The sequence below is a fragment of the Polistes fuscatus genome, unplaced genomic scaffold, assembly GCF_010416935.1.
Source record: "Polistes fuscatus isolate 324 unplaced genomic scaffold, CU_Pfus_HIC Scaffold4, whole genome shotgun sequence".
NCBI lineage: Eukaryota > Metazoa > Arthropoda > Insecta > Hymenoptera > Vespidae > Polistes > Polistes fuscatus.
In genome coordinates this window covers 3,465,825-3,491,681 of record NW_025113118.1, presented here as the reverse complement: position 1 = coordinate 3,491,681, position 25,857 = coordinate 3,465,825, and the positions used below count along the sequence as shown (strand labels likewise).

Here is a 25,857-nt window from a genome sequence, read left to right as displayed (position 1 = left end):
TACCAACACAATAATTAGTATTCACTTAAAAGTATTTTAAATAAAATTATTGTTTAAAATTGACATTTATGTTTATAAATATTTAATTATCATTCTTTGTAATGTCAGTAACAGAGAATTAAATTAATGCGCATGTGCAGATGTGTATCAGGCATGCGTAGTAGAGGATTCTGTTGAATGTACAAGAAGAAATGATGATACTTTCTTTGCCTATCGACCACATGCAATAAGAGCGGTATGCCCCCTGTTTGTGGACACGATATACTAACATAGAACTCTGTGGCGACGCCTAAATCCATTACACGGACCATTACGGGAGTGGAGAGAAGATAGATCAGCATTATGGTTGTTTGTAAGTTAAATTATTGCTTATTTTTGCAAAGATATTATTGGCGAAAAACCTTATCTTAGATTATTGGACATTTAATAGTAATTCCATTTAATTTCCTTTTTTTTTCTTTTTTTTGTATTAAATATTTGTTATATATATTTTAAGAATATCAGTTCGCAGAATGTCGTAAATATTTAACAAGATTATTTGACAAAATACGAACAATGAACATATTGGAAAATAAATTTATTAGGATTTGTATCCGCCATTTCATATTTCTTTGACTGATTCGCACTAAATTTCGTTCGAAAAGATGTCATAAAGAAGCTTTCTTACAATAAAAATTATTTAATTCGGTTTCATTTTTTTTCTTTTTATTTTTTTTTAAATTTATTCCCATATTATTTTGCAAGCGTAATAAAGTAGACGTCATGATCGATTTTTTGTCGTTAATACGTGAAAATTTGTTATCTGTAGATAAAACAGTCTTGTATTATTTCTTTACTTATTTTTATCAATAATATTTATAGTATACACGAAATACGCAAGCATATAATTTTTGATAAAACACACGCATACGCGTGTATACAAACGTGTGTAAATTCCCGGAGTATTTTGAAAGTACAACAATTCTCTTTGTCATTTGGTAAAAATACATTTTAACGCGTTAGAGTCTGAAATACACGATAGGCGGTGATAAGCCTATTTATGGGATATACATTTTTTTCATTTTGTTTTTTAATTAGTTTACCTTGTTTTTATTTTTATTTTTTTGACATTTTTACCATCATTATATTTTATTTATTTATTTTTTTTTATTACTCGTATTAAATTAATTTCTTTTTTCTTTTTTTGTTTAACGCGTATCTAATTTGCTTTCACAAAATAAACTTTAAGAGTTTTAAAAATAAAGCAGAGAAATAGTTTTATATATAGACGAATATTTTTTCTTCGAAGTTTTTTTTTTAGGCTTTCGCCGCGTCTCAGGGGGTTTGTTGGATTGAACAAACGCGCGGGGTATTCTGAAACGTTTAAAAATGGTTTACACATGGTGACGATTTAAAAATAATATATCGAAAGTATATGAGTCGAAAAAAAAATGTTAAACACGATAAAACCGTAAAAAGAGGGACAATGCAACTGGAAGGGGGAAAAATTTTAAACTATCTAAGTTTGCAAGATATTTTTAAGAGGGGTATTCTGGTCTAGAAATTTGAAAAAATCGATTTTTTTCATATTTTCAAAGCTTAATCCTTTAAGAATGTGTCTTTAAAAGGATTTTTCAAAATTCACATTATTTTCGGAGATACAGCTGTTTTAGTGACCCGGCATCCAAACCGGCTCGGCCGGAACGAATTGGACAAAAGACATTGGGGATCATCCGTCCACTTGCGATTGTGTTTCCTCGTAAAACTTTTGTGCTTTTATATATATATATATGTTGAAATACAATAACTGAAAGTAACCTTTATGAATTTTGAAATAATCTTTTATATTTAGTGTTCAATTAGATCCAGTTGCTAACAGTTGAATTCTAACCTTCAATTGACGTGGACGCATGTGTTCTGAGTGAAATAAAAATATTTTTAGTTGTAATTTTAATTTTTTACAGTAAAATGGATCGAAAATCCTTGAGGGAAAGGAATACGCGTCCGGATCGGTCAAAAAAAAGGCGATTTCACGGCAATAGATTCACGAAAAAGCAAAAAAGTAGTTTAACGAGTGCATCAAAAGCAAAATTGAGTAAGCCAAGCGATGAAGAAGTGATTATTGAAAATAGTTACGGCTACTGTATTTTGGAATTTTTCACGATTTTTACAGCGATTTCTTCTTTAGTTTTGTGTACTACATGCAAGAAAGAGATTAAATTTTCTCGAACGGCTCATCGTGTACTAGGTTTTAAAATTACATTACAATACAGTTGCGAAAGTATACAATATATACCATCATGTTCATTCGTCAATAAATCCTTTGAAGTCAATCGAAGAATGGGTATTTGTTATGCGGCTTTTGGGAGTTGGAAGGGAAGGGATAAATATCTTCTGCAGTATGATGGATATTTGTCAAGGAATATTAATCAGTACATACTACAGTTGTTTCGAAAATGTGTATACGGCCGCATCTGCAATTTATGATCTCATTATTTCCAAAATTGTTGATGAAGAAAAAGTTTTAAAAGCTGTTATTTTATTTTTATCATAGCAATAAAAAAAATATATGTGTGTATGCATATAGGGTGGCGCGTGTAAACAAAAGCAAATCCTAAGTTCAATGCACCACCCCAAAAATAAATGTTCTTGATCTTTTATTTTTATTTCAAGCGATCACAGATTTAAATTTGTTCTTTAAGGTATATTACAATTTATATTATTAAATATTCGTTTAATTCGTATTATCATATTTTAACGTATATGATATTGTTTAAAAGATTGCAGTAGTTTGATTGAATAGAATAATAGAATATTGTTGCAATTCGAGATTGAATTGAATAGAATATTATTGCGATGTCATGTAAGACCTTTTAAAGAATCTACAAAGGAGCAAATATCTTACACATGTGTAATGATTTCCTTTTTTTTAAATTACTGAATAGAATACGACCATTGTCATGTCCCCTAAGATCTTTTATTTATTATTTAATTTTGTATTCATGCTAATTATTTATTGTTTTTTTTTTGGACAAACATTGTATTGAAGTATCTCGTAAATAATGGGCCCCCAGAGTATTTCGATCAAGGATTGTTTAATAAAGAATACAATAGCATTACCGAATGCTACGTATTCATAAAGCATATTATCTTTATTATCTTAATTCAATATTTGTTTTCTTTCTCGTACTATCTAATCTTCATTATGATTAAAACAGGAATATCTTTTCTCAACAGCATCTGTCTTGACGCCGGAGGTACTGAGTCAGTTCCGTTCGAAATTTTATGCAGATACTCGAAACGTACAAGCACAAAATGTTTGTACGAAAACAAATCCTATCGAAGCTTGTATTTCGAGAAAAGTTTTGGAAGAAACTCAACATGTCTTCACTCATAAAATTGATACCGAAGGCAAACCTATGACGAATCAGAAAAATTCCGGTCGATGTTGGATATTCGCAACTTTAAATGTTATCAGAACTGTTTTTATGAAGCAATACAATTTGGATGAATTTGAATTTAGCCAAGCTTATCTTTTCTTCTGGGATAAGGTTTACAAAATATTCATTTTGTTTCTATTAAATATCATTTATAATTGTATTATATTATTGAAATAGTTTATTTATTACAGATAGAAAGATGCAATTACTTTTTGCATAATATCGTTAAAACCGCAAAACGTGGCGAATCAGTGGAAGGAAGATTGGTATCATTTCTATTGCACGATCCTACTTGCGATGGAGGTCAATGGGATATGATAGTCAATCTCATAAATCGTTATGGTGTTATCCCGAAGCCATGCTTTCCAGAATCATACAGTTGCGAAGCTAGCGTTCGTATGAACAGTCTGTTGAAGAGTAAACTGAGAGAATATTCCAAAGTTCTAAGAAGTTTAGTTGCTAATGGTGCTTCTGATAAGGAATTAGAAGACCAAATAATGAAACAGATGATTGTAATTTATAGAATAATTGGAATTTGCGTTGGTATTCCATCGGAAACAATAACATGGGAATATTACGATAAATCCAAAAACTATAGTTGCATCGGACCAATAACGCCTATCGAATTTTATGAAAAATATGTTAAACCATATTATAATGTCGATGATAAAGTGTGTCTTGTCACTGATCCAAGACCATCCAATCCTTATGGAAAACTTTATACAGTAGATTGTTTAGGAAACGTTGTGGAAGGAAGATCAACACTTTATAATAATCAGCCACCAGAATTATTAATGAAATTATGCGCAGAAAGTATAAAACAAAATGAACCGGTATGGTTCGGATGCGACGTCAACAAACGATTAATAGGCAAACAGGGTATTCATGATATTAGAGCCTATGACTTTGAATTGATGTTTGGAACTGATGTACAGATAGGCCTTTCAAAAGCGGATAGATTACTTTATGGGGATTCTATGATGATACACGCGATGGTGTTTACAGCTGTATCTATCGATGTAAGTTTTTTACGTATATATATTAGTAGAACAATAATTGTGGTGTTAGAATCTAAACTAACGAGTATATATATTTGTATTGATTTTTAGAATGAAAGTAAAATAAAAAAGTTCCGAGTAGAAAATTCATGGGGAGAAGATCACGGTCAGAAAGGTTACCACGTTTTAACAGCCGAATGGTTCTCAGAGTTTGTCTTTGAAGCTGTTGTAGATAAAAAATTTGTACCTGCTGACGTATTAGCCGTATTCGAGCAGGAACCTGTTACATTACCGGCATGGGATCCAATGGGTACTCTTGCTCAGTGATGAACAATAGTCCTTGTGAAAGAAGTGATCTAAGGACAGTAAAAATAGAATCTGAATGGATCATAAGTCAGTTAAATAAAAAAAAGAAAGATCAGGGAGTTTTAGTTACCATTGAATGTTCTTCTTAAGCTTATTATTATCATCGTCAGCTATATTATTAAAATATATTTCTTACTTTATTTTAATTATCTTGAAAAATCGGACAAAACCAACAAAAATAAAGAGAGTCATCCTATTTCACGAATATGTTTCAAATTGTAGGTAAAAAAATTATTTTTTATTATTACTATTATTTTTTCTATGTACAAAGCAATATTATGTAATAGTATCTAAGATGCCTTTATAACGACAAACATGAAAAAAAATATATAAAACTTTCTGGGAATATTGTACGACGTTTTTAAACTCTTTTTTTTATTCTCTAATTTTACTTACGAATTTACAAATATCATGTATGTATATCATATATATATATATTATTTAAAATTTTCATAGCATTATTATCTATACGTCTCATATATATATATATATATATATAAAATTTTTAACCTATCCTATATATATATATATATATAAGTATATACATTTTAATAAAGTTACAAGATCTCAATTATTCTTAGATTTCAATTTTTTTTGTTTGTAACAGTACTGAAGTTTTGCCCAGATACCCTGGCACATGTTTTGCAGACGCGTATCGTTCTGATCCATCGCAAGTTTGTATACATTTCTTATCACACGTATCGGAATTTTGAAATAACCTTGCTGTATTAAACTCAAGGCTGTGTATAATTTACACCGAGCGACTAGAAGAGGATTTCCAAGACGCATCGCTAATTGATATTGTTTTATTGAAATATTTCCTGCCACCTGAGCCTGCATAAAATGTACATCTTTATTAACTAATATATATATATTTTTTTTTTTTATACTAAACTATAGTAATATATAAGAATATATTTATACAAGAACAAAAAAGCAGCAAATAGAAAGATCATATTTAAAACTAATTATTAAACTAACTAAACTATTTTTGCACAGCTATAATACGTTAAAACCGTACAACTTACACAATGTTGAGATCTTTCGCCTAATGAAGAAAATGCTCCTCCTAGCGTAGATAACCATGACATAGCAAAATCTATTTCTCTTGCTTCTAGTGCCAATATGTTTATTCTATAATTCCTACAAGAGTACAATTTTATATAAAGAAAATGATTCAACGTATTCCATGAGATCTATAAAGTAATGTCTTCACATAGGTGGGTTGAAAAGTTTTGAGCCTAACATAGAAACAATTGTTTTCATTCGTTTCAAACTCAATTTTATATTTTCGACGTAGTCTGAAACTTTTTAGAAAAGAACAAGCTCAAAAATTTTTAACCTATCTTTTTCGAATATATATGGCTTACCATTCATAATCTAAAAATTGCTTTTTTGGTGTACGTAATTTCATTAAAAATAAGTATATGCAGTCTTGATTATGTGTCATTAAAGAGAAACGTTCCAATAAAACCTGTAACGCAGCTTTACGATAAATATCAGATTTTATCAAATAATGAACATACAATGAGGCCAAATAAGCATTAAATCCTTTAAGATTTAAAAGAACTAATATGGTTTTACGCTGCGACTTTTGATTAGAAATATCAGGATTTAATAGAACTTCATTTTCGTTAATTTGATTCTTAAATTTAGTCGCATAATTCCAAGTTAACATAATATCGTCATAAATTGTATCATTTTTTTGTACTACTAGCCTTAATGGTAATTCCATTTCTTATATTATAGACAAATATTATAATATTTCAAGATATAAAGAGTATAAAAATATTGCAAAACGATAAATGTACTTCACTATAATACTTAATAGTTCGCATGTCACTGTCAGTTATTGAAAATATCGTTAGAAACAATTTAAATGATGAACCTCGCGTATAGGTTAAATTAATTCTATTGGAATTAGAAATTCAAATCTTGATTATTTAATTGTGATATTTATAAATTCGATTATTTCAACAATTACGTTCACAAATGATATTAAAATGTATTATTATTTCTAGAATTATTTTATGAAATTGTAAATTTTTTCTTGCTACTTTAGAGTTACACAAACTGTCACAGGTAAGATTTAAAATTTCGTTTGATTTAACGTGTTATGCAGTACTCCGGGATACTTATAGATATAATTCTAAATATAGAGGATTTATTACAATTGTCCACAAGAGGTGCTACTATCGTTCGAGTATAGTCGCTGATTGGCTGATCTAATTGCTATCAACGATAGATCAAAGAAAACGAAATATTGAGTTTCTTCACGCTACCATAATACGGTTAAATAAAAAACCGTAAATTACGAAACGAATATGGCGCTATTTTAATAATAACCATTAGCAGAGTGACCAATTGTCATGCTAAATTCATACAGGACGCTTAAGGGTGACTAAAATTTTCATTGCTTATCAGAACTATATTAAATGTGTTGTTTATGACGTTAGAATCCTGGCCTGGAGAGCGGGATTTGCAAACGTATTTTTCCTTTAATATTCCATTCTGTTTTTGTTAATATTATTAATTATTAACATTGTTTGAATGTACATATAATCGTTTTTTTTTCTAGAATACATGTTCTTTTAATTCGTTTTTATTTAAAAATCTGCAATAAAATTAATGACCTATCGATCAGAGTTTAAAGAATCGATAGTAAAAAGGAAGGTAAATAATTGATAGAATTGTTTATTATTCATAAATTGATATAATAAATGGAAATATCAAGTACACGGAAGAAGAAATAAATAAAATAATAGTAAAGAAAATCAAATCATATTGAAAAGAAAGCAATATGAATTATTTCTAGGAATAGGACAGTGTATGTACGCTGACGCGCGGCCATTATCGTTGATCAAAAATAATATCTACCAATAAGGACTCGCTTGATGGAACACACCTCCTCTAAACTGACCAATCAAGGAGTCTGCTCGATTTTACTCTACTTCGCCGACTCAAACGTGTAAGGTTTGTAAGTGTATATACGTTCGATGATCGAAACTCGTTTCTATTGTTCTTTTGCAAAAAAAAGGAAGACAAATTATAACACACGCGAGAGAAAATAATAAATTCTATAAAATCGAAGAGAAACACGGAAGTAAAGTGAAAGAGAAATATAAAGAGAGAAAGAGAGAGAGAGAGAGAGAGAGAGAGAGAGAGAAATAAAATCGATAGAAAGAAAAGAAACGAAGAATCCAAATCCGATCATCGTTAGAGTAGTTCTCTATCGAATGAAGACAACATTTTTCAAGTAGTTTATTATTTGTTTGTTGGTGGATATACGGGGTGCCTCTTATATTTATTGACAAAAACAGACTGTTTATTCAAGCAAGTCCCAGTAGTAATATTGACACCGGTGGGTCCGTACATAAATCGCAGTAGCGCGCGAGATAGAGAGAGAGAGAGAAAGAGAGTGAGTGAGAAAGGGAGTAAGTGGTGAGTGCGAGGGAGACAGAGAGTGAGTGAAAGAGCGATAGAGGGGGTAGAGAAGGGAGAGGGAAGCTCGACGCCCCAGGCGAGACACAGTCGCGCGTAAGGCCTCACTCGGCGAGAGGGTTTCGATCGCGGTAATCGTTTCTCTCGTCGGCTTTTCGCCTATTCGGACTGTTCGGTACACGTTTGCAAAAGAATACGCATTTATACATACATTCGTACTCATACATACACATCTACATACATACATACATACATATTTATACATACTATATATATACTATATATAAAAAAGGAAAAAGAAAGAAAGAAAGAAAGAAAGAGAGAGAGAGAGAGAGAGAGAAAGAGAAAGAGAGTAATGGCGTTTTTGAGAACGGTGCCGCGATGTTGCGCCGGTAAAAAGATTTTAAAACGCGTGCCACTCCCCGTGGTTGGATTACGCGATCAAAAAGTCTCAGCTGCATTGGTGCGATTAATCGAACGTGGATATGCCAGTACCAATAGAGTGACCGGCAGAGAGCAACCGGCGTCGGATCAAGCAAAAACACCCAGACAGATAGATCCGCTAGATTTGAAGTTTAACGACCCAATTGCTGCCTTCAAAAGCAAGACCAACATGGAGCTCATTAGAGCGTATATCGTCTATCAAATATGTTCGGTAGAATATGTTGTCGAAAACAACATGCAGGTGAGCATCATTGAGGTATAAAATTTCATATGTATTCTCTTATTCGTCTCTTACTCTCCGTTAAACCAGACCGGCACCTGCGATACTTTTTTCCCCCACTTTTCGCTCCCTTTTTCTTCTCTTTCCTCTTTCTCTCTTTCTCTTTCTCTTTTCCTCCCTCTTCATCTTCCTCCCCCTCTTTCTTTCCTACTACTACCAACCACCACCACCTACGCGTACAGAATGACGCAGTTTTATACAAGCACCTTTTATGTAATTATCGATATTTGCAACTTTTGAATCCCACCCAATGTTTTTGTTCTATTCGGTCTCACCCATCCGAGTTTGAAAGAGATGAAATGAAAGAGAAGCGAAAAATAGTGAGGTGGGGCGGAAGGGTGATGATGTTAGGAAGGGATAGAGAAGTTTCCTTTTCCTCGTTCGACGGACGAACGAACGAACCATTCACGTTTCTTCCTTTCTCATGAATTCTAAGCATGGCGAATACTTAGCTTTTCCCCTACGAACGCACGAATTATTATTTTTTTTTTCTTTTTTCATAAATGATTCTTAGTAACTTACCTAACGATCAATAATTTCATTTATGTATCACATTCTTTTTACTTAGATTCACTTTATGTCGTTTTCCTCTTAGATTTATCGAGAGTAATCGATTTTATAGTCTGCTACCTACTACGTAAGTCACACCAACTGTCATGGCCGTTCGATGGTCAGACGCTATTGAGAAATTCTGAACAATTCGACGAGTCTTTTTCTAAATTACTTTTTCTTTTTTTTTTAAATATATTCTTACATTTTATTTTTATGTAATTTTTTCGGATGATTTTTGTACGTATTAAATGAAAAAATATATTTTTCTTTTAACATCGTCGAGCATCGAAACTTTTGACATCTCCTAGCGGATGTTACCTTCATCTATCGAGTGATTTAATAATTATTATTACTTTGAAAATGGTGATCCAAATTGGTTTTAAACAAAAATAATATCGGAGATTATTAATTTTCATTTCTAAAGTGCACGTCTCATTGTGGAAACTAAAATTTTTTACGATTTTTCAGTTATCTTTTTTCTCTTTAATTATTTTTCATGACTCGGTTCTTTTCTGTCATTCTGAGTAGAAAAATATTTTTTATAGCATGTCGTATTTTTTGATAGTTGATGTTAGACAGAAGTATCAAAGGAAACAGATGAATTAATTCAATTTGAATCAGACATTAACAATTATATTTTTCCTTTGCAAATACAATAATTCATATGCATTATTATCATGCATATTACAATTGGGTGAGAGAGTAGACGTTTTTAAAAATCTTTCTATGACCTTGCTCCTTTTCCCATTTAGAATGTCACGAGGAATCAATTCGTGCAAAAAAAGAAAAGGTTGATTTCATTTACAAAAATTCGAATAATATTCGAAATCTCGAGAAAAAATTTTCTCTCCCATCATAAGATATGTCCTTAGAATTAGAGCGATATTGTTTCAAGCATTTGTTTTTTTTTTTTTTTTCATAAAATTCAAAGTAACGAAAGATATTTAAAGTAGTAACAGTTATTCGGTCAAGAAAAATCGATCAAGGCCATATCTTCTTGTCTCAACATTGCAGTCTTTGATCTTGCAACTAGAAAAAGGAGAAAAAAAAACTACGCGTTCGCGATCGCAAGATTGAAGCTAAATTAATGTCGAAGCCTTAATGACACTGTAAATATATAGCAAATATTGCGAGAAATTATATAGAATAGGAAAAAAAAAAGAAAAAAGAAAAATCGATTTTTCTTTCCTGTCATTCTTGTTTAGAAAATTATTCAAAACAGTATATTATGATGAGCATAGATTATGACGAGAAATAATTGTAGGGACAGTGACCTCTTAGCGGTAGCTAAGTTAGCTTCGAATTTCGTATGCTATTTATGCGTTAGTACGACGTGGCACGAGCTGTTATTGATTTTGGTGATGTCGCTTATCGATCGCGCACGCCTTCTTGCCAACGAATAGTCCGTCCCGAAGGAATTTTCTTTCTCCATCGTATGTAATATATGTATATATATATATATATATACATTATATACATATATATATGTATATATAATATATATATATATATATATACTACGTGTTCTACAAGCAATTCGCGATTAAAAATGGCGCAGGTCATGGTGTCGATTGCGACATCTTCAGGCTGGTGTCTTCGATGTAGGAAAAAGAAAAATACGAAGCATTTTATTTTTCATTATTTAATTGCACGTGGTTTTAACTTTTTAGATTCATCATCTAATTTTATTGTCATGCAACGTTGTCTCCGTCATAGGATGTCGTGCGTACTCTTATCAACCAATTTGCTAACTGCAAGAGCAAGCTCCACGAATATACCTGCGCGCACGTCATATTGTTTCACAATTCTTTTAAACTAATACGCTAACTAATAATAACTCGTTTTATTTTAAGATACCCCACGAATAGAACGAGGATAATGAACGACAATGAATATATTCGCTGCGTATTCTGTGTCTCATATTTCCGTAAACTTTGAGAAGGCTCGTTACGTAATAATCGTTATGTTCCAAGCGTGTAATGATCGATGCAGCAGCAGCAGGTATACATGTACCTGTTATTTGCACGTGCGTTTGTCTCGTGTCGTTTATTCGTAATCCACCTAGACGATAATGTACACGTTGTAATATTCCGACTAGTTGAGTCTTTATCCCTCTCTTCCTTATGTCTCGTTAATAAAAATGATTCTAACATTTTTCTTTTCATTTAACACTAAAGAAACCGATTTTTATTTCATATTTATAACGATTATTCAATAGTTACGCGATTATTACGGTTCTTAATATTTTATCGGTGATTTATTTTTACCCATGAATATCGTAACACAATTCATCAAATTAATTTTTAATATCATTAGACCATTTTCGAACAACTAGTTCGTATATTTTCTATGAAAAAGTTCTATCGATTTGCACTCGACTAGGTGATATGTTCAAGAATCAGCAGTGTAAGGTCTTAAAGCGACCGCGTTTGACTTTCAATGGCTCCCGAACGTGGCCACTTCGAACTCTTGAGTAGTCTCTCTTTTATTATTTTTTTTTTTTTTTTAATCCTCAACATCGATTACCTTTTTTTTATCCTCCTTTTGATTTTCTTTTTTCTTTTATTTTTCTAGAACGTATGATAGATAATATGTGGTTACGTATATAAACTCATGTTAAGTCGATGCAAACTCAATCTTCTGCTTAGAGATTACGAAACCATGGATAATTTAGGTCATTTGTTGGTGTAAAGCTCGAAACATTGGAAGAAACATATTCAAGTTATTTTACCTGATCAATTTTTTCTCGTCAAACAGAAAAAAAAAGAAAGAAAAACCGTTTTTTCGATAATGCGTAAATAATCAGTATGGATTAAATCATTCTCACATAGTATCGAAGCCCGAAACATCGATATTATTATGCGACCTTGAAAAAATTCGAGAGGTATTATCATCTTTCGTTGGCGGGAATTTTTGGTTGAGAAAAAGAGGGGGGAGAAAAGAACTATTTTTACGTCCATGTTTGTACGTCTCTTTCGACTTTACAATATTTATTGACCTAATTATCGTGACCAAATTATTGCATACTTGCTGATACAATTAGCTACAGGATATTTGAATATCAAATTGTACAGACTAGTTTGAATCATTGAACACGTAAAAAGGACAGCTTCATTGCGGACATTTTAGTTTAAGAGTTTATTGCCTTATTGGGATAATTTAATATGAATAAAAATGTTAACGTAATTAAATATAATTAAAAATTATTATCGTTATTTGTGTTTTCGTTTGATCAATTAGCGGTTTACTTTAAAATTCATACTTAAATATTTTACGGTGATCTTTTTAAGTTCCTTCGACCTTCGTGTATCTACGAACTGTAGAAGCTTGCGTTTTTGTCGACAGGTGGCAGCACCTTCGAATAAAAAAAGGATACGAAATTCCGTTCTAACGATCGATCACCATAGTTGTTCACTATTGTTCATATTACAAAGAAGTCATCTTTAAGGATCATTTATCGTGGAATAGATAGGACAATAGAAGAAACACTTTGTAGATTAATTTAACTGTGATTTGAAATTTTCTAAATAGTCCTCCATAAGATTTATTCGCCATCGGTTTTATTTGCCAAATTTTTCGAACAGAAGCTTACAGCTGTTGTTATTTAGGATCTATGACATCGAGATATAAAGAAAAAAAAATACGAAAGCGAATGACAAAGCAAACAAACATCCAAGCTAACATTTTGATCACGGTCACATGCATTAACTCTAAAACTATTGGTAACGCTATAGTAAATCATGAGTCAATTTGGCAAGAAGCTCTTGTTGTTAGTATGATGATAGTTGTAACCGAGTCTCCGAAAACTATTTGGTCTATCTTCGTTAGATGAGCGAGGGAAGAGAAGAGTGGCAAGAAGATTTACTTGGTATACGAAGGGAACGTAGAGAAAGAGAAAGAGAAAGAGAGAGAGAGAGAGAGACCACTCTGAAGCTTTCGGTTATAAATAAACTTAAAGCGAGCAAATGAAAATGTACGCCGTATAGGACTATAGGAGAAGTTACAAAAATATTCGCGTTTTTCCTTCTTTAAGGAGTTTGGGATATTCAGTAGTCGTGCGATTCTTAAAAGAAAATACGAATTTATACCGCGATCGGATGGAAACTAAGAATGAAAAGAAAGAGGAAGAATGAGAAATTGAAGAGACACCACACACGCACAGGCCATTGCCTCAAGAAACGGTAAAGATCTATGTCCTGTCAGACTAAGCTCAGACGGTTGCCAGACGTTCTAGCAGAAAGTGTTAGTGCGTAAAAAGAAAGAACGTAAGACTTGACAGATAAACTGAGAGAGAAAGAGACAATCCTCCTATGCACAACGACGACGAGGACGAGGACGAGGACATAGTACTCGTTGAATTGCATTAGACACACGGCCATTTACGGCTACCTTCGGCCACCTTCGGCCATCTTACTCCACGTGTTCGCTATTTCAAATATTGCGCCCTAGAATATGCCGGTTACCATTCGATAAATCGATTCACAATTTGGCGCCAATTTTAAATCAACTTATTGGACCTAGACTTATAATATATTTGTCCTGGTTTCGATTATTCCTGAGATTGTTAACTTTTTCATTGATCAAAAGCGTAATTATTAAATAATAGGGAATTTAAATATGTTCTATATAATATAAAAAAAGAAACAACAAATGATTGTGCGTTCGGAAAAAAGGTTTACGCAAATTTGTAATACAAGCAATTAACAAATTAATCCTAAGCCCTTCCTTCTCTTGGACATTCATTAAAATGATGTATCGAGTTTAATTTTACTTCCATATTTTTCTTCGAAATACCACGACGAGTTAACACGTCATTCTCAGTTGATGGGTTAATAATAAGATTACTTTTTATTTGCATTCATGCGAATACACGTTGGTGGCAGTTCCGTGAAGTTTTGAATCATTCCCTTGATCAGGATTTCATTAGATCATTTTGTAATGTAACGCAATAGGATTGCTTTTTCTCCTCATTCATTCTCATGGTTTCATCTATCTTCGTTAGTTTTTGTGATAGTTACAATACATTTAAAAAAGTATTCGGCCAATTTTAACGCGAAGGAAGCTACGAATGAGTCCAATGTCCCACTCGAGATTGGTCCCTAACGACACGTGATAACTATATCCAAGGTCGTCCGGTTAGTTGTCTCTGGCGCCTCTTTAACGTGAGAGAATCTTTTCGTGGCCATTACGAGATCTCATGATTTTCTTTTTCCCTTTAATGTTTTTTCCACCCTTTCCATGAGAATAAAAAAAAAATAAAGGAAAATTCGTCGCAAATTCTTCGAACATATCGCGAATTCCGTGACACAACTCTCTTTAGGCGAGATTACAATTTGTAGTCTTATGCGACTTTGTTTTATTTTTTTTTTATTTCTTGTTTTTATAATATTTCTTCTCCGGAAAAGTAAGCTTGCACACAGGAAACATAAATATTGTGTCGTACGCCGTTTGTTTGCATATATGCGCCTACATATGCACATTACTAATGACTTTATCGATAAATAATCTCTCGAAACTACGGTAAACATTTATAAGCCTTTGAGAAACATTGCTATCGACTAGGTGCAAATACTGGACTACCTGTTTCAGAGGCGTGGTTATATTTGAACTTACTTTCCTTATCATTAACAAACTCCAATATTTCATACACTTCCACGTTTGCTATTAACTTTCTAAATGTTTTTTTCTTTTTTTTTCATTTATACAAAACGTAAAGGTTTGGATTAAAAACTGAATATTACTATTGGCAAACAAGTACGAGAAAAATTAGAATATTACGCGAATAATATATTTTATTTATTAGAAAATATAATAGTTCGCGAAAATTTGTCAAACATTCGTAATTTTCATTTATTTTAGCACGAAATTTGAGTATCGATAAACCATAAAGGAAGTCACACTCATTTATCGCGAGAAAGATTGTCATTTGGAAGAAAAGGGCGCGTTTTTAGGACACCTATCTAGGGTGACCTATTAAACCCTACTACAATACTTTTATCTCGTATTTGTGATACTCGTATTAGAAGTACACGTATATCTTACATATATTTAAATGTTGTTGATAAATTGTAAATAAGTTGATTACCTTTTAAAGAAATAAACAATATATCCCTGTACAAGATGGTAAAAGTTTAGATCAATAGTATTACAAGATTCATTCGTAATACGTTTACAAACGTACTAAAATCAATCTCAACTGAAATATATTTATCAGAATAAATCGTTTGAAATATTGTTTCCAATATCTAACCTCCACACCCGCCCATAATCTTTTTATTTTCATAGATCTATAAAGAAATAAACCGACTGGTTTATCTTAAAAAAGAAAAAATAAGACTGTTATTATGAAGAAAAGGATGCATTTGTAGGAGAGATCTATCGAGTGACCTATTAACATGCACATACTTTACTATGTATTTGTGAATACTCGTATAGAGTATATATGTGTATAGTTCATATAATAAATGTATATATTACATATGTATAAGTTCGTCCTAGGTTGTTACGTATCGTACTGTCTGACAAGGTGGTCCGAGTATTGATCCTGACGAAGAGAGTTTGTTCGTGGATACGATAGCGTATTATTACTAACGAAGAGTCGTTGGTTCCCGATCGTTGGTTCAATTCTCGTTTAACATGTTTTATATGTTCACCTTACCATCTTGATATATCTTATATATATACATATGTATATAAGTATATATGTATCTACGTAGTAGTTGATATATATAACTTGCACTAACCTGCACTAACCTGCATTACTTGCATTACTTCTGTTAAAACCGTTGCATCTTTTAACATTATTTTCATTGCATTATTTTCATCGATTCTTAATCTTTGACCTGCTCATCAGATACGATGTTTATATTTTAATTAGGATTTTTATCTTATAATTTTATTCAAAATTTTTTTATTATATTTTTTAAGGAACGATTATTTATGTTCAGCTGGTTTTTTTGATGTTGAATTGATATTGTTTGGGATCAATGATAAGCGAAGATTTGTATTTTATAGGATTAATTATATCGACAAAATATGATTCAAATATTAAATTCGTGATAACATGATTAATTGTTTATCCTTGTGATTTATTAATACAATTATTTCATTACTTAGTTAACACATATATATATATATTATTTTAATATTCAAAATTCAAGAACAATTAATTGAAATTCAATACAGATAGCATATTGTGTTGCAGACCAAAAATTTCCATTGACTTCCGTTCTAAAAAAAAAACTGCTCTTTTACTTAGCACGTAGTTAACCACAAAAAATGTTTTACAAAAGGAGACCGAGTGAGATTCCCAGTGTTTCTCAATGTATATTATTACATTGTCATATTACAAATATTCGTAAATAACGGTACAAATTTACATGTGCTGATAATTAATTGGTGCAATTTAATTGGTGTACAATAAATTATTATAAATAAAAATCCAAATAAATGTTACACATCTGATAATTTTTTTTCTTAAAAATATAGAAAGGAAATATTATTACTTTAACGAGTACAATTTGATCTCTAAAAAATTGTATTTCGTATTATTGATGTTCAAAAACGTAGAAAAGTGTGATATTAAAGAAATATATTTCGACGAAATTGATAATTTTGTTCACGACTGATATTGATTAAAACGCGACACAGACAGACAGTGTGAGTTGCGTAAATTCGAGTTGGGACGAATGTGAATGGGGAACAATTATGTTTGACGAATCCGTGTAATTATTAGTCTGTTATAAAAAGTACAATTCACATACGTGCGTTACTCGTCACAATTCTGAAGCAAGTGATTAACACGTTCGTGAATAAACATTGATTCAATACAAAAAGAAAAAAAAAAGAAGTCACATTTTAAGTATACGTGTAAATACAAATGCATAAAAAGAAAAAAAAAAAGAAGAAAAAGGAAAGATTTTTTGTTCTTTTTAAGTGTTCTCTCGGTATATCAATTGATTGTATATTTCAAATAAGCGTTGAAACGTTTGCCCTTCGATCGTTATCTCACTTTGATAAACGTGACAAATTTTTTTGTCGATTTAGAGATTCGTTTCGTAAATTTCAATTCGTCGATGGAATTGAATTGATTTTTTCGACGGGATGAAATTATTCTCGAATTCTCATTTTATTCTTAAATATAACAAATATTTACAATTTTGTGTGTCAATGCGTTCGCATTGATGTTTATTTTTACATATTTTATACGACGTTGTAATTTGTTTATTCAATTAGATCACGTGGGTGGGTCATCCTGTATGAGATTGGCGTGTTATTATAATATATTGTCTTATATTTAATCTTATTAATTAGAATCAATTGATTTTGCAAACATATTATAATTATAAATTAGTATTCATTGATTTGACAAATATAAACTTGTATATGTTAATACAACAACAACAGACAAATACAGGCAAAGTTTTGTTTATCTTACAAACTATAGATAATGTTGAACAACGATTCTATTCTAATGAATACATCTTGGGTTTTAATTACTGATGAAGTTCGTAAGTTTCATTTACAGATCGGGGGACACTTGTAGGACTACCAAAGTATTAGCAGTTAGTTTCATATATGAAACCCCATAGAAATCTAATCGATTAGGAAATCATCGTAATTACGGATCCCTTATTTCTTTCGTTCTATTTTTGTACCCTTTTCTTTTTTTTCTTTTTGTTTTTTTTTTTAATTACGCGTTTCTTTCCATAACGAAGATTGTAAAGGAAAAAAAATATAATTGAAAGGAAACAAATTGAATTACTATCGTTCTAAAACATTTGCGAATATCTCGTGGTAGTGGGGGAAAAAAGAAATTGATTTAAAAATAATTCGTGTTTCGTTATTCAAACAAGAAAAAAAGAAAAACTTTCTTTGTCTACTAATCATCGTTTTTATAAAATATAATTGTACATGTGTTTTATTAGATCATGTTAAATACAACACGTGAACGAACGATAAGTATGGTAATGGAAATAATGAATTGATGCAATACTCATACATTATATACGTAACACTCAATTACAAAGGACACTTGTATGTTCTAACAAATGATTAAATATCGATAGTCTTATCGATGTTCAATATTGTCGATGTGTTTTACTAATATCACATTATGTTACCTACATACACATACAGATACGTATATACATATATATATACATATATATATATATATATATATATATATATATATAGATAGATAGATAGATATACTTATTACATCCTTTGATCCCATTTATAAATATTATTTTTTTTTATTAAACAAATGAGCGTATAAATAAAAAGCGTACCGTACGGTCGAATGAATTTTTTAAAAAAGAATTGTTTATACAAACATAGAAATATTTAATAATTGCATTGTATTTTTTTCTCGCGAGAAATATATCTATCTAGTTGGAAATTACCAATCCTAGTGATTCGATAAACTTTCTAGATTGTTTTAAAAATCTAACAATATTTAACAATCGGAAGTAATCTGTTTAATAATTGCGTTTCTATACTTCACGAGGTCTCTTGAGAAAGTTAACACACACAAAAAATATTTATATTGAATTTATTTATATTTAATTTTGTTTAATTGTATTGAATTTATCTTCGAAAAAGATTATTTTTTTTTATCTCCGCATATAACAATAATTTAGAATATTTTGTGTAAGTCAAAAATCTTCGATCTAATTCCAAGATTCATTATTTGAAATGAAGGTTGTTAGATAAGAAAATGTTATTACGATGTTTGTGTTTCCTGTAATACGTCTCCTGATATTTTATTATTACTTCGCTTTGCCATAACAACATCTTTGATAGTTTTCATTTTGTTTCCTTTCCGTAATTTTCCGCGTGCTTTTCGAAATGACAAATCGTCCAATAAAAATGTTCTTTACGGTTAAAACTTATCTCACTAATTTACTTCGTTTCATAGTTATTCGATCGTTTATCAAATCATAGAAAAAGATTTTATTTGAAGAGAAAGAGAGAGAGAGAGAGAGAGAGAGAGAAAGAGAAAGAAACAAAGTAAATTTAACGAAGATTTATGATCGATCATAGGGGTAATTTGTATTTGACATTAATTCGATTTTCTTCTTTAGCATAATCGTAACGTCATAAATTATGAATCGAGTTCCATGAAAGAAAAGTTGCATCGTCGCAGAGTTTTAATCGTATCGTGTTTAGATTTCAATATAAATAAGTATTATATTATAATATACAACACACACACACACACAAACACACACACACCGATCTTAGATTAGGATTATTTACTTCAGATTATTCCACGAATGTTAATACGAAACTTCAAAAGGATACATACACATACACACACACACACGTATACTTATATTACATGTTATTAGTTTATATTTATTTTTATTTATATTTTATAGTATCCATTTGATCTTTTTACAGAAACAGAATATCTTTTTCGATATTTTCAGATTATGAAGCTGGCGAAGAAAATGCTCGGAGAAAAGCTCTTTACTAAATTGATGAAGGGAACGTTTTATGGACATTTCGTAGCAGGCGAGGATGAGGTACAAATAACTCCGGTTCTTGACAGGTTACGACAATTCGGCGTCAAACCTATTCTGGATTATTCCGTCGAGGAAGATTTGTCGCAGGAAGAGGCGGAACGTCGTGAAGTTCAGTGAGTTCAAATTTTTGCGAGAATTTTTAACCAAAAAAATAAGAAGTTAAATTGGACAATTAATCCTTTGAGTGTTGTGGGCGCATATATGCGTCCAACGAAAGCAATTCGCTAAAAGACCAAAGACGCATATATGCGCTTATTCAATTTTTTTCTACCTACCACCACCATTGGCTCGAAATTCTTTACTTCTGTTTTCTTTTTTGTCTTTATTTTATCGAAATATTTTAACATTAAAGGAAATCATTTTTATTTATTTTATTCATATATATTTTTATATTATATTTATTATATATATAATAATATTCGGTGATTATCGTTAGATGAGTTCCGCATTCAAAGGGTTAATTAAAAAAAAAAAAAAAGAACTAAATGCCATGTAAATTTTTACAAATATATTTAGAGATGCGAATGATTTATTTGACATCAGTTATTATTTCGCGAACAATAATCGATTACTTTTTTCAAATTAGATCACGACTTTTTTTAGGGCATCTGTGTCGGAAGCGGGGGACATGAAGACGGAGGGACCGTTGAAGAAATACCACGTAGAAAAATCGTTCGCCGATCGTCGTTACAAAGTATCCTCGGCTAGGACGTATTTTTATTTGAACGAAGCTTCCTGCGAACGAAACATGGATATTTTCATTAGGTGTCTCGAGGCCGTTGCTGGTGAGCCCCTCCTCTCCTTCCACTCACCCCCATAAGATAATAATACTAATAATAATAAAACAAAAGGATATAATTGGTAGGGTGAACCAAAAGTAGTTCGTGTATTGTTTTTTAATTAATATTTCCAAAATAAATTTTACTAAAACAATCTCCTCATTCTCCATTATTTTTAGTTTCAAATTAATAATACAACACAATAAACGCACGAAATTTTGATTCACCTTAATACGTACGAATTGTGAGAGTTAAATATGTTTGAATACAAAATTTAAGAATGACTGTTCACAACTTTTAATGGTTATTATTATTATTACTCAACGAGTTTAATCTTGCGTGTCGCGTCATTCATTCAATCTTCTGCTATGAAAAAGATAAGCACGCGTACCGTAGTCATTTATCTGATCATTTTATCTTACCCATGTATGAGTCTTCTATTCGATTTTCATCGGTGTGTGAAAAACCGCACGTTTATGGGTATGGGAAGACCACACGTGTTATCATTACACATGAATGTATAATACATGGTACACGTTGTTGTTTACACGTTACGTGACGTGCCTTCGAAGTACTCGTCTCACTTGAAACATTGGCGACGTTTCAAACAGAAAGACCATAATGAGAATTAAATAGAGAGAGAGAGAGAGAGAGAGAGAGAGAGAGAGAGAAAGTGTATAACAGATCTCATTTCAAATGGTAGTAGTATCCATAAACAAAATCTAATTTTTTATAATACGTTTATGTATCAGATATATAATTAAATCTAATATAAATCCAATTCTTTATAATGTGTGTGTGTGTGTGTGTGTATTAGATATAACTATAATACTAGTATATTATAATTTATTAATTCAAGAAGAAGTATCATCAATATTAATCCCAAAAAGAAAAAGTAATTAATATTAGATGAAAATAATTTGGCATAGTATCTTGCCAGTCCGAGAATTTGCTATAAATATCATATTTTCTAGTAGATCTTTTCTCGGACTCTCTAATATAATCTTCGACCAACGATGTGACATAACACATTCGCCTAAATTGTTTTCCACAAAAATATCCGATCGACGATGACTATAACGAACAATTACTATTCTTTGGGGTCGTTCATTATTTTTTCTTTTCTCCCTATTTCTCTTTCTCTTACTCGTTATTTTTTATTACTTTTTTTTGTTTTTTTTTTCCTTTGCGAACTAACAAATCACAGATTCAATTGATCAGAATTAATTGCAATTTTTGAAAAGATATTTATGAATATTTAAGAATGATGTTAAATGATTGCAACAGCATTTGGTGTTGCTAAGATATTAGGATATTTTACGTAATTTCTTATTTATTCAATTATTCTTAGTAAAAGAATAAATAAAAACGAATGCTTACGTTAAATTTATCCTACCGAGAATAGTCGAGAGTTAGGGTAAACTTATTGCATTTGCATTATACACTTGTCTTCTCCACTTTGCGTTTATTCTATCGAGTGTCTTTGATTTGTTTGCAAAAAATTTCAATGTATTTTTAAACACGTAAAGATTTCCTTCGATTTTTTCCAACTATAGGATATTAATTTTAATTCTACGGAAAAAGATGAGATCAGATTTAAAGTTAATAATATAAATAATATTTTTCTCTCAGTTTTTTGAAATGATAAGTTGCGATTAAAACTTTAAGAAAAATAATTTGATTGCGAAGGAACTCGAACTTGATTTGCAAGAAATTTTATTTGGAGCATAAAAATAAAAAAAAAAGAAAAATCTTATATTTCAATTATATTATATTCAAAATTCTAGTACATAGTTTTGTGCGCATTGTTTAAATTAAACGTCTACTTATTTGAGTGATCGTATTTGAATGATATTATTATGTTTTACACAACAGAACATAAATGAGTGAAATGATGCAAGAAGTAATTAAAATTTTTAATATTTTTTTGCAGGTGCTTCTATGGGCGTTGGAATCACGGCTGTTAAATTGACAGCGCTTGGTCGTCCACAACTTTTGGTTAGTAAATCATCTTTTTTTTTTTCTCATTATCATAGGCCAAATACGTTTTTATCTAAAAGTCATATATTGCGCAGATTTTTTTTGCGTTTATTTTAAATAACATTCATATTTTAAATATCAATTATAATATTTTTTTTTGTTATTTTTTTTATTAAAGCTTCAATTGTCCGAAGTGATTATGCGAGCGCGACAATATATGTCGGACGTCGTTGGTGGCGAGGGTGCTGTTTTGGCTCATCACGCTAAACCCGATGATTTTAAAAAAAAATTTGAAGAGGCTCACGTAATGGATGCGGTAACGGTACAAAAGTTTCTTGAAAAGATCCAATCGGATAAAGAAGGGTATGTATGTAGCATTGTCTCTTTTTTCAATCATTATAATAATACTGTTTTAGAATATTGCCATTTGTCTTGTTACGCTTGCAACAAGCATGCATTTGATTGAAATATATTTTATTCAAATTAATGATTCTTCACACAAAAAAAACATTCGTATATGAATATATTTTCATCCAATGAATATTCGTTTTCGCATGCGTGATGAAGAAATTAAACATAAAACATAATAATGAAGTTACGTTTATTTGTTTGTAGTGTAATTCACTTGTTTCCTTGGAGTGGAATCCTGGATGAGAATTACGAGTTGAGTGAAACGTTTCAAGTTCCCGATATAAAAACTGGAAAAATGGTGAGATTAATGACCCAATTAACATCAAAGGAAGAGGAAATGTTTAGGAATATGATCAGAAGACTGAACAATATTGTTACGGTACGTATATTAAAAAGAATAAAATAAATAAATAATAAATAATAATAATAATAATAATAATAATAATAATAATAATAATAAGAAGAAGAAGAAGAAGACAGTAAAAAGTTCACGTAATAAGAAATTGATTTATTTATTGTTAACAGGTCGCCGACAAGTTAAACGTACGTATTATGATAGACGCGGAGCAAACGTATTTCCAGCCGGCAATCTCAAGACTAACATTGGAAATGATGCGCAAGTACAATACAGATAAGGTAATGGTTTATTTAAAGAACGTAATATGTTATCAATCCGCAAATTTTCAGTGAATCATTTCTCAATCCCAAATGGTCTACTTCATAGGCCGTGGTGTTCAATACGTACCAGACATATCTTCAGGAGGCTTATAACGAGGTAAAAACGGATTTGGAACAAGCCGAACGTCAAAACTTCTATTTTGGTGCGAAAATTGTTCGGGGTGCTTATATTGAGCAGGTATGATTAACGTATTAACGTTATTTACATCTAAAAGTTATCATCCCTATCCGTATGATGGAAGATATTTGAAATATCATTGCAATGTTGTTTCTCTATTACATTTAATTAGTATACACCAGCTATTAATGAATTTAATTTATTCGGATAATCGTGATAAATTCTGATAGGAAAGAGCAAGAGCAGCAGCTATGGGTTATCCTGATCCAACGAATCCAACTTACGAAGCAACTACTGAATCTTATCACAGAACACTGATGGAATGTTTGAGGCGGATGAAGCAGTACAAAGACAAGGGCGAAGACCCTAAGAAGATAGGTATTATGGTTGCCTCACACAACGAAGACACCGTACGTTTTGCCATTGAGAAGTACGTAATTTATTATATTTAACATCGATTAATTACTTCTTTAAATGTTTTCGATAACGAATACACATTTTCTTGTTTTATATTGTTTAGAATGAAGGAAATCGGAATCTCGCCAGAAGATAAAGTTATTTGTTTCGGTCAATTACTAGGAATGTGTGATTACATAACGTTCCCATTAGGTAAGATATAATATATTTGATTTGAACATATTCTCGAGACTGACAACGTAATCACTTCTAAGTAATTTCAAAGTCTGCGGTTGCAAATCCTTGCAACCTAGTCTTATGCTATTAAATATTCAATTGTAATTGTTTATTCGCTTGTGTTTGATTTTTTTTTGATTGTTAATTATTTACACTCGATAATATATTTTACATTTTTTTTAAATTATTGCTAATGTATGTAATAATTAAATTAGCAGTGTTATTAGTAGTATTGATTGAGTTTGAAGATAAGATAAAATGAAGGGAAGAAAATGAATTGTGTCTAACAAATTGTTTTGTGTTTGTTTCAGGTCAATCTGGTTATTCGGCATACAAATATATTCCTTATGGACCTGTTAAAGAGGTATTACCGTATTTATCACGACGTGCACAAGAAAACAGGGGTATATTGAAGAAGATTAAGAAGGAAAAGAAATTGCTATTGAGTGAAATAACGAGACGCTTTGTGAAAAGACAATTCTTCTACAAACCTAAGGGCAATTATACCCCGGTCTGAGTATTTCGTCCTAATTTAGTACAGAGATATACTCTTAACTATCAAATTTAAGTAGTGATTGTAAATTATTGAATCTCCAAGACCTTTAATGGCACTTCGAATCGAGATAATCGAATTAACCTGGTAAAACTTGTGGTAACAACAACAACAACAACAACAAAAAGAGAGCGATGCGCGAGTGTGTAGTATGATGCGTGTGTGTATGTGGCCAGAAAAGGATAGGGGGGGCAGTGTTTTTCCTTAAGTAAATTAAATCGCTTATGTGTGACCTAAAAAAAGTCGAGCTTTCGAATTAGCTCGATATTATTGCACTATTCGGCATACCAGTTATATGCATTATCATAGTTTTACCCGTATTACAAAAAAAAGAACAAGAATAGCTGCCAGCTACTGTGCTATGGTTAATTATCGTTGATGCAATTGAATGCGTCATTTGCTTGCTCATCGAATGATATACCCAATTTTCAAATATTGCAGCTTCCGTTGTCTTTACCATTGTGTGTTCAAGGATGTTGAAATAATTATATTTTTTTTTTCTTGAAATAGCATTTTTCGAAATGATTCTTATTTTATATTCTTTGATATACAATGGTAAAAAATGAACGGTAACGTAACTACAAATGACAAAAGAGAGATTATTATAGTATATATTATTTGTATATTTTCGAGAATATCAATGTGTTTTATGTATTATATATAAATATAATAT

General features: G+C 31.0%; 3 protein-coding genes across 4 annotated transcripts; 2 read left to right on the top strand and 1 right to left on the bottom strand.

Moving 5' to 3' along the window:
* The first annotated feature begins 196 nt into the window (after positions 1-196).
* LOC122521386 (bleomycin hydrolase) lies at positions 197-5,129 on the top strand. Of its 2 annotated transcripts, none has more exons than XM_043642074.1 (4): positions 197-352; positions 3,217-3,530; positions 3,611-4,438; positions 4,529-5,129. In XM_043642074.1, exons 1-4 carry the CDS (start codon positions 343-345, stop codon positions 4,742-4,744), a joined length of 1,368 nt encoding a protein of 455 aa, XP_043498009.1. In that variant the 5' UTR covers positions 197-342; the 3' UTR covers positions 4,745-5,129. The 2 variants fall into 2 exon arrangements, with proteins under 2 accessions (XP_043498009.1, XP_043498010.1); XM_043642075.1 differs by having other exon boundaries at positions 271-352; positions 3,198-3,530.
* Positions 5,130-5,131: 2 nt separating this feature from the next.
* Positions 5,132-6,944, bottom strand: LOC122521387. The gene is made up of 3 exons (XM_043642076.1): positions 6,154-6,944; positions 5,812-5,926; positions 5,132-5,617 (listed from the first exon to the last, which is right to left on the bottom strand). The coding sequence occupies exons 1-3, from the start codon at positions 6,516-6,518 to the stop codon at positions 5,351-5,353; spliced, it is 747 nt and encodes a 248-aa protein (XP_043498011.1). The 5' UTR covers positions 6,519-6,944; the 3' UTR covers positions 5,132-5,350.
* Positions 6,945-8,501: 1,557 nt separating this feature from the next.
* On the top strand, positions 8,502-25,418 carry LOC122521385 (proline dehydrogenase 1, mitochondrial). Its single transcript, XM_043642073.1, has 11 exons — positions 8,502-8,909; positions 19,937-20,145; positions 20,636-20,817; positions 22,745-22,809; positions 22,970-23,154; positions 23,407-23,581; positions 23,728-23,838; positions 23,927-24,058; positions 24,229-24,428; positions 24,519-24,607; positions 24,943-25,418. Exons 1-11 carry the CDS (start codon positions 8,580-8,582, stop codon positions 25,146-25,148), a joined length of 1,884 nt encoding a protein of 627 aa, XP_043498008.1. The 5' UTR covers positions 8,502-8,579; the 3' UTR covers positions 25,149-25,418.
* Positions 25,419-25,857: the final 439 nt, after the last annotated feature.

Bases quoted from the DNA above. Each gene is read 5' to 3' on its own strand.
- LOC122521386 (XM_043642074.1), top strand. The intron at 3,531-3,610 runs GTTTACAAAATA...TATTTATTACAG, and splicing joins ATCTTTTCTTCTGGGATAAG to ATAGAAAGATGCAATTACTT. The intron at 4,439-4,528 runs GTAAGTTTTTTA...ATTGATTTTTAG, and splicing joins TTACAGCTGTATCTATCGAT to AATGAAAGTAAAATAAAAAA.
- LOC122521387 (XM_043642076.1), bottom strand. From the start codon at position 6,518: ATGGAATTACCATTAAGGCTAGTAGTACAAAAAAATGATACAATTTAT. The intron at 5,927-6,153 runs GTAAGCCATATA...GTACTCTTGTAG, and splicing joins CAATTTTTAGATTATGAATG to GAATTATAGAATAAACATAT. The intron at 5,618-5,811 runs GTAAGTTGTACG...CATTTTATGCAG, and splicing joins GCGAAAGATCTCAACATTGT to GCTCAGGTGGCAGGAAATAT.
- LOC122521385 (XM_043642073.1), top strand. From the start codon at position 8,580: ATGGCGTTTTTGAGAACGGTGCCGCGATGTTGCGCCGGTAAAAAGATT. The intron at 20,146-20,635 runs GTGAGTTCAAAT...GACTTTTTTTAG, and splicing joins GCGGAACGTCGTGAAGTTCA to GGCATCTGTGTCGGAAGCGG. The intron at 20,818-22,744 runs GTGAGCCCCTCC...ATTTTTTTGCAG, and splicing joins GTGTCTCGAGGCCGTTGCTG to GTGCTTCTATGGGCGTTGGA.